We start from the raw sequence: 16,737 nt of genomic DNA on the forward strand, positions 1-16,737 counted from the left end.
GTTTCTTATAGGAAATTTTATAAAGCCCCACTGTTAGATTTGTGTTGATTTTGAGAAGTTTTAATTTATGTTATTATTTATCTGGTACTTAGTATTCTTCTAAACTTATTGTTAACTTTCTTTTCTAAATTCTATAGTCCTAAGTTTATAATGTTTCTTTTGTTCCTACTTTCCAGCATGAAAGTTAGACCTTTGAAGAAGGACTATAACTTGTTGATTCGAATCATCAAGACTTGTTCTTCCTGGAAAAGTAGGATGTAAAATCATACAGGTTGTAGACAAAAGGGCCCCAAAGGATTGTTCTAGTGCCCTGTTATTTGCCTTGCTATAAAATTTTAGGTTTCTTCTCCCTTTAGGCCAAACATTGACTTTTGAAAAACAAGTATTCCTGTTTTCATGACGCTGATCTCAGGAAAGGCCAACCAGTCTGAGAAGTCTTTCCCTAGAGCATTGGTCTCAACATCTTCAAACAACCCTTTTACAAGGGTCTGCTGAGACCACCAGAATTATGTAAGATGTTCTTATCTAATTCATAACAGTAGACAGTTACAGGTCTGAAGTAGAAAGGAAGAACATTTAGGAACTGTGTTGAGAAATTGTAGTGTTAGGAAGCCGTAGGATCAGTGCCATAGAGTAAAGAATCCTCTGCCTGCCATATTGCCAATCTGGGCTTTAATATATGTTAATAGCTCCTGATTTATGAGCAATAGCCTGGAAAATAACTAATGATAAGTCTGGCAGAACTCATAAAGATGTTTTATTCCCTTTTACATTTCCCTTAAAAATAGAAAAAAAACTAAGCTTTTATTTTCATATATTTTACATTTATTATAGGACATAGTAATGCTGTTAACAGGAAGTGCATGACCCTATAATGCAAATGACCAATATTCAAATTTTAGCTCCAATAACAACTTGTCATATAAGTGTGACTCTCTACACTCCAGTGTCCATAAAACACTCTGGAGGGTTGTTAGCATTAGTGTAACCAACACACTCAAATACAGACAGTAGTATTAGCACTTACTCTGCTTTTTAGACATAAGAAAGGTCCTTGGAAATATTCATATGTAGGCCCTTATATTTTTGTTTCAGTTATTCAGCATTTTTACACACACACACACACACACACACACACACACACACACACACAAAGAGAGACAGAGACAGAGACAGAGACAGAGAGACAGAGAGAGACAGAGAGACAGAGTAGTCCCATTTTGCATTTATAAAAGATGAAAAGGCAAAACTTTTATTTAACATGTACCTTATATTATTGTGTTGGATGCAACTATATTCTGTTAGGGCTGTGAATAAGAACCAGAGCTGCTGTTCACAGGGCAGCATAGGTCATCTCCTTGATAGAGCTGTCAAATCATGGATGGGAGAAGCTCTCTTGAAGGCCTTTTATTTCACTCAAGTTGAGCTAACTTCTTCCCATGATGCCTGGTGTTGTGTGCACATCCTGCCTTCCCAAATGCAGCTGCTGAGTACTGTCACCTGGTTTGTGACCTCTGGAGGAGGTCATCATCATGACTCACATTTGTTATTGGACTGTCAGTAACAAGTCCCTTGGGGCCAGTGGTGATGCTTTTGGCTATGGCTTGTCCTTTAATGACTTGAGCTATAGTGTCATAGTTCTACCCCCCATGTGGTTGTTTAAATGTAAACATGCATCAATTATCATTAAAATGACATTAGAAATTTAGTGTCTCTGTCACATTAGGTATGTTTTGAGGGCTCAGTGGTCACATATGGCTGGAGCTAAGGTGTCAGCTCTGGGGTAGAAGTCTCTGTCACTGCAGCAAGTTATTTTGCAAGTTTCCGTCTCTGACATTTTTGTAGCACTTTTTTTCAGTTTTAGGTCTTTCTTGTCCTTCTGATATGTTTCAATGCCAGATGCAGATTGCTGTGCAAAGGAAGGATATTTAAGCAAATGTTCCTTATGTTCTAGAATCTCAGTTCCCACACCTGAAATTATTCAGACTGCATGATGAGTGTCTTTGAGCTCATGATTTGCAGAAGTGTCCTGGGGGAGTGATATAAGAACCAGATTCCTGAGTGACTATAAAAGTACTATCAAATTTTATAGTTCAAATTGCACAGGCAGGATAAGCTCTAGACATAGAGTGTGTGTGTGTGTGTGTGTGTGTGTGTGTGTGTGTGTGTGTTGGATGTATGTTTGTGTGTAAGTATGTATGTGAATGTGTATTACATATGTATGTAAATATATATATGTGTGTGTATATATGGGTATATATGTGTCTGTGCATACATGTGTGTTTGTATGTTTATGTGCATGTATATATGTGTGTATATGTGCATATGTGTATGTTATGTATATGTATATATGCACATGGGTTTGCCTGAATTTTTGAAGACAGAACTCTTTTTCTTTAATCAGAAAGTTATGGTAAAGTGAGAAAGGTATGTGGAAGTGAGCACATCTAACCAGAGCAAATAGATTCTAGGGCATTTATACATGTTCTAAGTTTTTTTATTTCTTTGAAGAATGATAGTGTGATTTTTGGTGATGAGTTATTTTAAGTTGTGATGCACAGGAAGTTTCCACATCCTTTTGGAGTGTTTTTTATCCAAAGTAGAAACAGAAACAAGCTGACGTTCATTGTTCTCAGGAGAAGGCATGTTGTTTGTTAAAAGTTGGGTTTATGAAAGACATTGTCTTTTAAGCGTGTTCTTCCTGGGCTGCTGCCCTCTGCTGAAATTGAGTGTTTAGTGGCATACCAAAATAGCTTTATGAAGGGATAAAGATGTTTGTCATTAATGCTAAGATTTCGGAAATGCAATTCTAAAAATAATAGTGTCCTCTGATGAAATCCATGATTTCTTAGGATAGGGAGGAAAGGTATCTTTCCAAGCAGTTTGTTACTTCGTGCCACTGGTAGAGTGAGCTGGAAACCGTTGAGTTATAGGCTACATTATTGTGAATGAGTTGTTGCCCTTTTGGGCAGATGACTAATTTGGCAGCCTTGCTCCCATGCTAACTAGCTCTGAAATGCCAGTCTTCTCTACTCAATCTGCCAGATGTAGCCAACGGAATATGTGTGACCTATTGTATGCCAATTCCCCCTGGCTGTTGGAAAACCGTAAGTTAATTTGTTCAACTTTTACTTCTAGGTATCACAGCAGAAGTGCTCGTGGTGGCCTCTTTTGATGAACTTCGAAGAAGAGCATCAGAGGCAAGAGGGAAGATCGTTGTTTATAACCAGCCTTATACCGGCTACAGTACAACTGTGCAGTACCGGGTGCAGGGAGCTGTAGAAGCTGCCAAGGTGGGGGCTGTGGCATCCCTCATCCGGTCAGTAGCTTCCTTTTCCATCTACAGGTGAGTTGTGACGTTTCTTTGAAATACCTTCAAAAACTAGTTTTCTGCAAACAAGGACATTATGAAATAAAAGCAAACCATCCAACTGAAAATACTGATAGCTCATGGAATCTTCTCCCCATCCCACATTTGGCAGTTTCATTGTAATATTTTCTTTGGCCTTTTAAAGATTCCAAGCATCACTTATGAATTCCTCAGAAATGTTTTCCACATTCAGAATGATCCCATGACATTCTTTCTATAATTAACACACTGTGTATTTCATTGGAGGGAGAGCTGAGTTAATGTCTGTGCTTCTTCCAAAATTTCTAATGACTAGAGGAGGCCAGGCTGTTTTCTATGTTGCTACAGAAGTCAAGTAAAAACATAGTGAGTGACCTGATGAGAGTGTTTCTCCTGTCACAGGAGACCTGTGTGGACCACTGTGTGAACCGCTTGTGTTTCTTTACTGTCTCTGGCCCAGTGACTCTCCTGTACAGACAAGTGAATGATTCCAAGTACATGAAATGCTTCTTAAACCTACAGGAAGTAAACTTAAGGAAAAATACTTGTTTAACTGTAGATTTTAGTATGAATAAATGTTTGGTTGGCGTGATCTGAGGACAACAGAAGGCTTGTCTTTTATGGAGCCCTGTTGAGGGAATGGTGACCTATTTGTTTACTTTGGATTACTTTAAAATATTTTATGTGTATAGTGTTTGCCTGTATATGTGTATTTTTAGAACTAAAATTAGATATGGTTGTGACCTTCCTTGTGGGTACCTGGTCATTTACAAGAGCAATAGATGCTTTTAACCCCTGAACCCCTACTTTTAATTTTTAAGAGGTATATTTCTGCCTGCCAATCTCATGGCTTTGCTATATGCCCAATCTGCCCTTGAACTATTGAAGTCAGGCCAAGGTGCATCATTACATCTTAGCCCTAGAAAGAAATACAGTACTGTTGTAGATAAAAGTTCCAAAATCTTACCTGCATCTATTTGGCCTAGTTTGATAGCCATATACAACATAATCATGTACTGATATAAATAAATAAAATACTAGGAGAAGTATTTTTAAAAAAGCACCACTTAAAGCAGCCTGATCTGAAATGCTAAAAAATGTGGAAGCAACTGAAAATAATTTATTTAGGTTCCACAATTGGATTTCGTTTCTATTATGAAGGAAAACTGTACTCTTCAAAACTGCTATATGAAGCTGTGAAGTCAAAGCTGGTTGACCTTCATCACCTGGGATTTGTAGTCAGAAAACAGTTGTACAGAAGTACAAAATTAAAGATGGAGACTTTTTATTCTTCAGGAGTAAGATGTGCCCCTGGGGAACAGGATAGTACAGGTTAAAAACATGCCCTCCAGGAGTTTTGTGAACGAAGTTCTAGGCACACCAGTATCACAGAGCTAAGAATAATGCTCTTTGTAATGTCTTTAATGGATTCAATACTGTCGAAATAATGATTGGGTCATATCCTTTTGGATGCTTAGTCTTCCCAGGAGAGAAATTCAAATGGAGCTAGCTCACTTCCCAGAACACCTCAGCTACTCCTTGGAATAACACACTCAGCAATCTGTGGTCATTCACCATGATTTCACCTGTCATGAGGCATGAATTATGGAATGTGTCTGTTGCTGTATGAAATGTAGCCTAGCCAGGAATCTTTATTAAAGAATGGCAACTCAGAAGACTATCATATTCCCAGATGACTTCATGCTCACCAGGGATCATTGACATAGTTTTTATTTGTTTGATTTTTGTTTTTTACTTTTCTCTCATCATAATAAAGACATCTGGAAACCTAGGCTACAGCCCTGAGTGAGAATTGTCCAACATGGGCCTTCAGGATATTAACCTTTAAAGCTTGGAGTCAGCAAATTTATTGTGCAAAAGCATCTTTTCTTTATGTGTCTAAATCTGGACTAAATATAGATTTTCATGAGCTTTTATAGTCAACATCCCACCGACCTCTTAATGCTAGAACCCATCTTGGCAATGTATATGAATGCAAAACTAATGCTGCCCGCAATGTATATGAATGCAAAACTAATGCTGCCCATGCCATACTATGTTTTTGAATACTTTCACACATGCCATGGCATCAACCTGAAGGGCCATACAGATAGGGTACCATTTTCTTCATTTATCCATAGAAAAGAAGTCTTTCAGAGAGCTGAATACTTAATATATTCAGAGCGCTAGCATATTTACTTCTTTAACTCTCAAAAGTAAAAATCAAGATAAAGTAAAATCCCTTTGTTCCCTCATAGTTTGTTTCAAAAACACAGTTTCTGTTCAGCATATTTTATATTTTATCTGTAATTCCTCACCCTTGATTCACTACAAAGTATTTATTTATTTATTTATTTATTTATTTATTTATTTATTGAGTACTAGAAAGGAACTCATTAAAGTCATAAAGAGAGCCCAATTTCTCCAATTTTCTGGACGTTTAGGACTTTTTTTAAAAAAAAATCACACCTCTCCCTATGTTCAATTCTTCCTCTTGTCCCTCCCTCTTCCTGTTACCTCTCTCTTGCTATATCCCAAATGTCCCTTCCTCTCCTTATGTCCCCCTTTCCCTCATGTCCCTCCCTCTCTCTGTCCCTCCTTCTTCTTATGTCCTTTCCTCTCCCTGTCCCTTCCTCTCCTTGTGTCCCTCCTTCTCCCCATGTCCTCATCCCCTTAATGTCCCTCCATTTCCTATGCTCCTCTCTTCCTGCTAGCCCTTCCTCTCCCTTTGTCCTTCCTTCTTCCTCTCTTTTTCTCCCTATTCCTTTGGCCTCGGTCTAAAAATGTTCTACCTAAGCATTTTCTATCAGCTCTGTAAATATTGTGCCATGAGCTCAGGGTTCATGGTGGTTATTCTTTAGGTCTGTCCCGCCCATCACTCAGACCTTACTTGTACTTTTCTCTTTTCCAGTAGTTGACAAGTCTTCTGCCCTGCATCAAGCATTCCAGGAGATGCCAGTGGAACAGCCTCATTCCCCAGCATCTCTTTAGAACTGTGCATATTTATTTTCCTTATATTGCTGATTTTCATTGTTCCCTCCATTCAGGCCTCACTGTCATGTCCTTCCCTGTCTCTTAGACCTTTGTTCTGGAGTTCATTTTCTGATTCTCAGTCGTAGTCAGGTGATCTACCTTTTTTTTTTTTTTTTTTTTTTTTTTTTGGTAAATCATCCTATATACCCTCCAGATCTAATGTGCCAGAGGCAGTTTTGGCATGTGTTTTGATAGCATAGATTACTGCTAAGAAGCAGCTTTACATCTCAGTCACTTAATCGAATAGAAGTCGTCGTATTGCTCACAAAGCCTTTAACAGGAGGCAGCTACTTCTTTCCATCTTGTAGCTCTACACCTTTAAGACCTTCTGCATGGAGCTGGACAAGAAGCTGATAGAAAGCTGATGGCCCAGAGGAAGGTTTTCCCAGGGTTATTCTTACCTAGGGCCAGAAATATCATAGCCCCTTCACTCACATTCTATGGCTAGTGTGCCAATACATGGAGGCTGAAAAACCCAGTTCATCTTTATTTCCAAGAATAAATAAATTTGGTAACAAAAACAAAAAACAAAATACCTTTTCCATTTGCCCAATTGTCTACCTATTTATATATGTAAATATTCTGCTCCAAGTTTCAGAAAAAAAATTGATTATATACAAATACACACACACACACACACACACACACACACACACACAAAGAAGGGGGGCATGGGGGGAGGGGTGGAATGTATAGTGTCTTAGTCAGGGTTTCTCTTCCTGCACAAACATCATGACCATGAAGAAAGTTGGGGAGAAAAGGGTTTATTCAGCTTACACTTCCACATTGCTGTTCATCACCAAATGAAATCAGAACTGAAACTCAAGCAGGTCAGGAAGCAGGAGCTGATGCAGAGGCCATGAAGGGATGTCACTTACTGGCTTGCTTCCCCTGGCTTGCTCAGCCTGCTTCCTTATAGAACCCAGGTCTACCAGCCCAGGGATGGCCCCACCCACAATGGGCTGGGCCAGGGATGGGTCCACCCACAATGGGCTGGGCCAGGGATGGCTCCACCCACAGTGGGCTGGGCCCTCCCCCCTTGATCGCTAGTTGAGAAAATGCCTTACAGCTGGATCTCATGGAGGCATTTCCTCAACTGAGGCTCCTTTCTCTGTGATAACTCCAGCTTGTGTCGAGTTGACACAAAACCAGCCAGGACATATAAAATCCATCTGTAACGTTCAGCATAACATTTAACATATAGCAGGATTCTGGAAATGTCCGTTTAAGAAGTGAACTGTGCTGAGACTGTAGAGTAAATCATAACAGTGATAACAAACCAGCTGACCCAGTTCCTACTGTTCACTGATCATGCTACGTAACTTCTTCATCTTAAGATTAGAATACCTTGGTCCCTTTGGAGCACTCTCTTTTGTATTTGAAGGAAACTATGTACATGTGCAAAGTACAAATATATTTTGTGAAAAATATACATGAACAATGATATTTTGAGTTGGTGACTAGAAAAAAAAGTTCTTTTCTCTCTGGCGAAGCTTTAACCTGAAGCTCTGGGAAAGAGAGTGGCATTAGGAATTCAGCAGAAGCTGGCCATGCCAGAGAAAAGGATATGCATTGTAATTTATTCTTGTTTGCCTTCATAAGGAAGGAGTCCTCACAGGACCATTTGGCCACTCTGAATAGTATTTAATGTAACTCCTCATACCAAGACACATTTTGGAAGAACATGTGATTATGTGATACCCTCAGCAGACAGCCCATTGCTTTCTGACAGCATCACCTCTGGGCTCTTTTGTTATTTTGTTGAACTACCATGATTAGAACTTCTGTGTTCAAACTTACATCCAAAGAAGACCTTTCATTATATTGATGCTTTTGTAATAATTAATCTGACCTTTCATTCACCTTTGAGATCATGAGATCATTTCTGTTTTTCTGAATGTTAAATATCTCTTATTTTTGTAATAAAAATATTTAAATTATAATTATAATTACTTACAGAAGTTCTATAGAATAAAACAGCATTATGGAGCCATTTGTCTTAGATTACTTCTGAAGTTTACCATATGTTAATTAAACAATTACTAAGAACTTTCCAGAAATGTCACAGGCACAAACTGTGAATAGAATGAGTTAGACATCTCCCTTTCTGTCTCTCTGTCCTCCCCCACCCAATCTGTGTGTGTGTGTGTGTGTGTGTTTATGCATGCACATGTATGAAGATGCTCAAGAATATGAGTTCACATGTGTCTGGATGTTAGAACATCCAGTGTTGTACCGTTTTGACGGCCAATCTGAGTCTTTCCTTGGCCTGGCCCTTTTCAAATTTATTGCTATGAAGCTTCAGGAACCCATTTGTCTTTCCCTCCCAGCCTTGGGATCATAAACATGTGTCTTCATGTCTGCTGCTGCTGCTGCTGCTGTTGTTGTTATTGTTGTTTTGTTTCAATGTAAACTGTGGAGATCAGACAAACAAGCATTTACCTTCCAAGCCCTACTCCCTATTATACTTTGTTCCTTCAGAAATATTCTATCTAGGCTTCAAATAGACTCAGACGTTTAGTCAAATGGATTTTATATGTAGTGTAAAATGCACAGTTAGATGAAAGTCTGGAGGAAGACAATGACTACAAACTAAATTTTATGGTGCTACTTTCTTAAGCTGATGTAACATTTTAAGTTGTCTTAATTAATAGAAGTAAAAACTAGTATTTGTATTTTAGAAGTTCAGAGTGGATAAAGGCCATACCAAGTTACATAGCTTATAAAGAATTGGATTCAAACTAATTTCTTCTTAAACTGAACTCTGTGATAATTGTTTAATAGAGGAGTTAACAGGAATTGGCCCCACTTCACTGAATGTGCGTCCTTGGGATATAATTTACAAGGAGGTATAAAGGCATTCTTTGTAAGAACAAAAATGGGGTGCATGTTGTATTGGGATTATATGCAGGTAGACTAGTTTAGCTGGAGCCAAGTCTACTTGTGGATCAGCAATATAATTATGGAGTGAGCAGAAGAAAGAAAAATTGAAGAATCCAGAGTGTCATATTAGAGAGTTTTCAGTGTATTGCAGAGGACGTGAATGTGTTGCCATTTTTCTGGGATGGTATCAGCAACTACATCCTTGCTGAAATATAAACATCTAGGCTCCACCTGAGATCCAATAAACTGAAAAGCCTAGGTTTGGAGTCCAGGAAATGGATTGACAAGCCCTCCAGATAACTACAGCTTGAGAAATATCAGCATGCATGTGTGCATTGCCACCTTAGAGAAAGAGATTTAGGGTGTCCTAACAGTTCAGAGTAAAGGGGGTCATAAATGATGGGACAGGGTAACAAGATAATATGAACAATTCGAATCCAAACTAGAAATACTATGACATCAGTCTATACTCAGTTCAGTTAAGAATTTTATTAAGGACCCTGTGTCAGAGCTCTCTGTACCCAGACCCTGCTGGGAGAGAGCTAGTCCTCTACTAGTGGGGACACACAGGATTATCAGAGGGTCAAGCCACTGTCAGAATTAACAAGACCAGCTAACACCAGAGATAAGCAGTTGGTGAGAAGCAAGTCCAAGAACCTAAAAACAAAAACCAAGGCCACTTGGCATCTTCAGAACCCAATTCTCTCACCACAGATAGTCCTGGAGAAGCCCTTTGTCCTGCCAAGACTTAATGGCCCGGTGTAGGGGAATGTAAGGGCAGGAAGTTGGAAGGGGATGGGTTTGTGGGGGAGCATCCTCATAGCAACAGTGGTGGAGGGGTAATGGGATAGGGGATTTATTGAGGGAAAACCAGGAAAGGGGATAACACTTGAAATGTAAATAAAATATATCCAATAAAAAAGGAGAATTTTTTGAAAGGGAATAAACATTTATTTTGGCTTATGTCTTTAGACTTTAGTTTCTGGGGTATAGTAAGATAGAATGTCATGATGCCAAGAATGCATGTCAAACATTCACCTCCTGGGAATCAGATGGAGGAACCATAGTGCCAATGATAGTGTTTATCTTGCTTTCTCTTCTATTCCAGTCAAGCCCTCAGCCCATGGGTCACTGTCACCCACATTTATGTTGTGTTCTATTACCAAGTTGGTTGCTTGGAAACACTCTTGCAGACACACCCAGGGCTTATCTTTACTAATCTTCCAGATGTCATTCTGTTCCACTGAGCATGTAACACTAAGTTAAATTTACATAAAAAGCCACACTTTAAGTAATTATTAATGCAACAAATAATTAATGAGAACTTTTTTAAAAAAATTATGTATTATATAACAACTGGATTTGTGGATTCTAAAGTAAAGCCAGATCTGGTGACGTATCTACCATGCTCTCTAGAAAAACTTTAGCCAAACAAGTTAGCCTTACCCAAGTCTTTTCTGATAAGGGAGTTGTCCACGGTGCCCAAGGTCAGTGTCACCCCCATCTTTTTTTTTTTTTTTTTTTGTATTTCTCTCATTGATCTTCCTGGCCAGTGGCTATAGGTAGTTGAGTTTACATACAGTCTTTGTTCTAAGGATGTCTGCCTGGGAGAGTTTCCCCCCTAGACTTTAGGGGGAAACATAACCATTTTGACTTTTTAGACATTTTGATCCGGCGATAACAGTAAAATAGTCCCCTTAATCTGATCGTTACATTCGGTAAGAAAAGCATTGCAGCAGCTCAGCTTTCTGTCTTGTCCCTGTTTTGGATCACTCGGAGCAATTTAACATTCAAAGCTGGCTTCCTTGCAATGCAGTGCACCTTGGGATTTCTGCTTTCTTTGCAAGTTATCTTAGCAATGTAAAGTGATCTTTAGGTGAGCCCAAGTAACATTCAATTCAGGATGTGGCTCTATTGAAGCAAACTTGTACTTTTACCTCAAATATTTTTTTCTATTGATCTTCTCCATTACCCTAGACATTAGAAAGACTGTAAGTTTTAATCAGCCTAGGATGCAAACGGCTCTCCATTACATTGCTGTGGTAACTTCATGATCACACTGGGTAAGAACTGCCTGAGGTGGGATGAGATACTGAGAAACTTGGCTTCATAAATATGACCTACTAATGTTTGCGTCACATGGCCTTTGTGTACAATAGCGATTCTCAGCCACTGCATATCAGGTATTTGTGTTATGACTTATAAATGGCAAAATTACAGTTATGAAGTAGCAACAAAATAATTTTATTTTGGGGGGGGGGGTCACCACAACAAGAACAGGACTAAAGGCTTGCAGCCGTAGGAAGGCTGAGAGGCGCTGGTGTTCTGTATTGATACCTCTAATGAAGAAAAACAGAAGAGGAACAGAAGCAATTAGGTTAACTTGACTGAGAGTTGATGAAACACTGAGCTGTGGAGAGAACCAAGTGAAGCCAGGTGATGATTATGAAGTGTCAGAGAGACGGAGAATGCTATACCATCTGGCAAGAAAGATGTGAAAGGGTATATGCATCAATCTCTATAATGATACTTAATTAATACAGAGTCGATAAATGACATAACTGAAGCACTGGTTGGGCTACATCACAGAGTTAAACAGTTTCAGAGAGGGGGTTGATTAAAGTGATTACAATTTATAAAACATTCTTCATCTTTAAAAAGCATCTTGATGAGATTTCACATGAACATTTTTGCAATCAGGAGGCCAGCTTAAAACATTCTGTGCAGAGGTGAAACATCCTAAGGGGTCTATTTTGAAAGGCAACTATCCTCAGGGAGCAAAAATAATGCATACTACTCCATTTTTATGAAACAAAATTATGCTGCAATAATTCACATTTAGATAGTCTTGGGGTTTTGATGTGCTGGTGTGACCTTAGGATAATTAGCTTCTAAGCTTGATTTAAGGACCATTTATAAATATGGTTGCTATGAAGTGGGCTGGGCATATGTGCCTGCTGGTGCAATACAAGGAAAAGCCACTCTGAACACAGTGCAACTGGGAGACCCTTGATTATAGGCTCTTTTCCTCCTTCACTTTGTTTTTGTTAAATGCACTCTGAGACCCATAACAGATGCTCGGTAATCAACTCCAGTGCCAATTCTCATCACTTATGCAGGTGGAGGCCACTGTGTTCCCACAGGGGAAACCAGAGAAGACCCACACAGCACGTTACAGCTTTTCCTTCTCACCCTCTTCTTTCTCATACTCTGTGACTTTGGGAAAGTAATTCTTGTCTTTTTTTGTCATCCCTAAATGGTCTTTAATCTTCCCACTCAGGTTACTGCTTCATGTGGTATGACAGGCATCTTACCCATTTCATTTTAGAGAGTCAGGGACGGTACTATGAATCTTGGGTTATTCTTTTGTCAGAGAGCCTGGAAGTGTGTTTCATCATTTACCAGATGTTCACCCATGGCAACTGTTGAACCTACATGTGCCTCAGTTTCATCTACAAAATGGCACAGTTTTGTGAAAGCCAAATAGGATAATGGTATTGTCTGGCACATAGTAAGTTTTATTTTATTTTGTATGTATGTTTGCTTGTGTGCTGGGGTAGGGATGCCCATGTATGTGCAGGGGTATAGAAGCCAGAGCATAGCATCAACTGTTGGTTCTCACAGACTGTTTAATACATGTTTAGAGACAGGGTCTCTCACCTGCCTAGGATTTTCCAAATAGGATAAGCTAAGCATGCTGATGTTTGAACATGAGGTATTTCTGCTTCCCATACTTGGATTATCATGGGCAGGGAATCTAATTCTGATCCTCATATGAATGGTTTACAGACTGAGCTATTATTTAATAGTTAATGTTAAATACATAAGGATAGCATTGTCTGATAGTTTTGTTCACTATTAAGTGACTATAGTTAGTGAATGAAAGAAGAAAAAATGAATGTACTCTACAAAGGAGAGGAATATAAAATTAGGGTGGCAAGGAAGAGAGAAGGAAAAACTCAACTTATTTAATATCATCGTGGGTTACAATTGCAGCTACATAGCTGGGAGACAAACATCTTCATAGCTTATATGTTTATTCATCTGTTTCCCTTTCAGATTGTCAGTTTGTTTGCTATAGTGGCTTGAATATGCTTGGCCCAGGGAGTAGAACTATTAGGAGGTGTGGCCTTTTTGGAGTAGCTTGCCATTGTAGGTATGGGCTTTAAAAGCCTTGTTGTAGCTCCCTGGAGGCCAGTCTTCTAGCTGTCTTAGGAAAAAGAGGTAGAACTTTCAGCTCCTCCAACATCATGTCTTCTTGGACTATGTCATATTCCTATCTTGATGATAATGGACTGAACCTCTGAACCTGTAAGCCAGCTCCAATTAACTGTTGTCCTTATAAGAGTTGTTTTGGTCATGGTATCTGTTCACAACAATAAAATCCTCAGACAGAAGTTGGTGTCAGGAGTGGGGTATTGATGTTATAGGTCTCTCCATGCTTTTTGGGGGGAAGAATGTAGATTTGGTACTTTGAATTTGAAATGTAGTGGAATCCTTTAAATGGCACTTAATGAAATATCCTAATAGGAATATGGAAGACCTTGTTTCTGAGTGTGATTTGAATTGTACAGACCTTGCACAAGAAGTTTCAGTGGAGAAGAATTTCAGTATGTGGCCTAGAGACTGTTTTTGTGGTATTTTGGTAAAGAATGGGGTTGCTTTTTGCCATTGTCTTAAGAGTCTGCCTGAGGCTAAGGTAAAGAGATTTAGTTTGATTGCTTTGAAAAAAAGTCTCAAAATAGCCTCCTATAAATTCTGTTTTATGGTTACTAAAGTTCAGTGTTATGGATAGCATTTTAATGAAAAGGAACAAGATGAAAAAATACAAAATATATGTTTCAAGTATTAAAAAGGCACCAGAAAGTAGACATTCACTAAGGGTCTTAACGGGTGGCATACAATAGCACTGGAATAGATAAAAAGTCAGGCACCTTATCCAGTTTGCTAACATGTAAATTCAAGGTTTCACCATTTCACATTCACAATAAATGAATAATATAGACCAGGTGATGAACATTTTGGATTGCTACTCATCCAAAATAAAATCTTTAGAATCTGAGATCAGACTATATTTCAATAAAGCATTGCAACTGCATATCGCTGGGGTGCTTATGAGCTCTGCTATAATTAACCATTCACTCCTATTGTGCTTTCACATGTAAAAAAAATACATGTTCACCTCTTACTTTCCAGCTTTCTTACTATCAAAAGTGCCAGATTAAGAATCACATCATTGTCACTTGTTTTTATGAGTCTCTAATGGTAAAACAAAATTAATGCATTTTAAATTCAACCTTCAGGATTATGAGAATATTTGCCTATTCAGTGTTCATTGGTAAATGTCTGGTATAGAACAGGAACAAAAGTAATCTTAACTTCAAATCAGTTACATATATTTCAGCATGCTCACTGACTCTTTCTTTCCCCATTCCTCTCCCTGTCCCCTCTGTCCCTCCTTTTCTCTCTTTTTCTTTCATTAAAGTCTTCCGTATCCATTTTCACTTCCTTAGGTACCCAGAGAAATCTCTACAGAGATTTGAATACTGACAGAAATAACAGTGCTTGCTCTGGATATGGGCAAGTGAAAAATTACAGTAATGTTGGATTTTTCCTAAGACTCATATGCTCTTAGATAACCATGACATGATGGTTCGTATTAGCAGGAATTTCACAGAATGTAGAGTCATCTGGGAGATGGTTCTCTAGTCATGCCTATGGTGAATTATGTTGATCCTGTTAATTGAAGTGTTACAACCCACTGTCTGTGGGTAGTGTCATTCTCTGGATAGTATTCTAGCCTATAAATGGAGAACATAAAAGGCAAAACATGCATTCATAGTCTTCTCCTTCTTGATTGTTGTTGCGATGTGACCACCTATTCCAAGTTCCTGATGTCTTGGTTTTCCTGTCATGGTGCACTGTATCCTTGAACTGAGACAATAAACTTTATATCTCTTAGGTACTTTTGACAAAGAGCTTTATAACAGCTACAAGGAAGGTAACTAAGACAAATAATAACCAATATATACATATATGTTATCTAATGTCTATATAACTATATAAGTTATTCAATTTTTTAACATATATGCTATATATAGACATATGTTATTTAAATATCTCTCTCTCTCTCTCTCTCTCTATATATATATATATATATATATATGTATATATATATATTCTTTTACTTAAGAAACAAAATATTGCCAGAAAGAGAGGAGAGGGAGAGAGAGAGAGAGAGAGAGAGAGAGAGAGAGAATGAGAGAGAGAGAGAGAGAGAGAGAGAGAATGAAAGCAAGACCCTTTGTAATATGTCTATTTCTGAATCCTAACATTCTAACACCCATTGATGATCCTTGCCTGATTCATTAACCATTATTGTTAATTGCAAGTGTCTTTCTAATTCAGTTATTATTTCTGTTTTAGTGTTTGTTAGCTGGCATGCTTTTCTGACTTCTTATCCTCTTTTACTTCTTAGGATTTCTGAGCATACCTACTAACACTTTTATCAGCTTGTGTGATTGTCATGGCTTGCTTTATTCTCAACTTTCTCCAAACTAAATCACCTGGGGAGAATCTCAGGAAAACAGTACATGGATTGGCCTGTGGCCATTTCTGTGGTGATTGTTTTAAGTGAATTGTTATGCTACTATTCACTAGGCAAGGAGTCCTGAACCATATAAGGGTAAAGAAGTCAAGATGAACAGAAGAAAGCAAGCAATGAGCTAGTTTGTGTTCTTTTCTCTCTGTTCTTCTCTATGGTTATAATTTTGACTACCTGTTTGAACTTTTTACTAATAGTAAGAGCTTTGGGCTAATAATACCTGATGTTATTTTAATTTATTGTTATTAATGCTCATGCTATGATAGTGAAGGCTCTTCTGCTGCATACAGAGTTGCCAGTAATTTTTAACACAAGCAAGAAACAATTTCAACTCTGGCAGTAGCTTCTGTTTTCCCTGACCAATTTCTTGTTCTTGTTTTTTCTTCTCCTTTACTTAAATTTGTTAGTGAATTTTCAGGAAAAGTAAAGACCTCCGAGTAGGTTTTCAGAGGCTCCCATGAGGTATCTCTGGGTGAGCTTGCCTCTTATCCATGATATAGTGCGGAGCAATGTAAGTTCTCCACTGCCTCCTACCTCTCTACCACTTCAGTGGCCATAAAGAGGAAGTTGGCATTGGACAGCAAATCAAAAGTTCTATCAAAAGTTCCAAGGATGCCGGTGTCTACATGGGCTGTTGCTCAGTAAACATTTGATATCTTGGTGAACTTAATTTTTAGTATATTCCAACATTAGTTATCCACTTATTGATTCAGTAAGCATTTATTAAATGTTTTATGTTGCTAAGGCTTGGAGAGGCCCTAAGTTTTATAGAGGTAGATACTTTAGATAGTATGGGAGCCCCTCTATCCAGAAGAATGCTGCATTTCAGATATAGCTTTGGATATAAATCAAGTCTTCTTTAGAATAA

The 16,737-nt window shown here is 38.4% G+C and overlaps 1 protein-coding gene across 1 annotated transcript in view; it reads left to right on the forward strand.

Annotated features, from left to right (window-relative positions):
- CPQ (carboxypeptidase Q) overlaps nucleotides 1-16,737 on the forward strand; it is a 382,789-nt gene that overhangs the window by 129,276 nt on the left and 236,776 nt on the right. The window contains exon 3 of the mRNA XM_080909480.1: nucleotides 3,139-3,346. Coding sequence (XP_080765606.1) covers nucleotides 3,139-3,346 — 208 coding nt within the window. The remainder of the gene's footprint in view (nucleotides 1-3,138; nucleotides 3,347-16,737) is intronic.

Source organism: Micromys minutus (assembly GCF_963924665.1).
Source record: "Micromys minutus genome assembly, chromosome: 33".
Taxonomy (NCBI): Eukaryota; Metazoa; Chordata; class Mammalia; order Rodentia; family Muridae; genus Micromys; species Micromys minutus.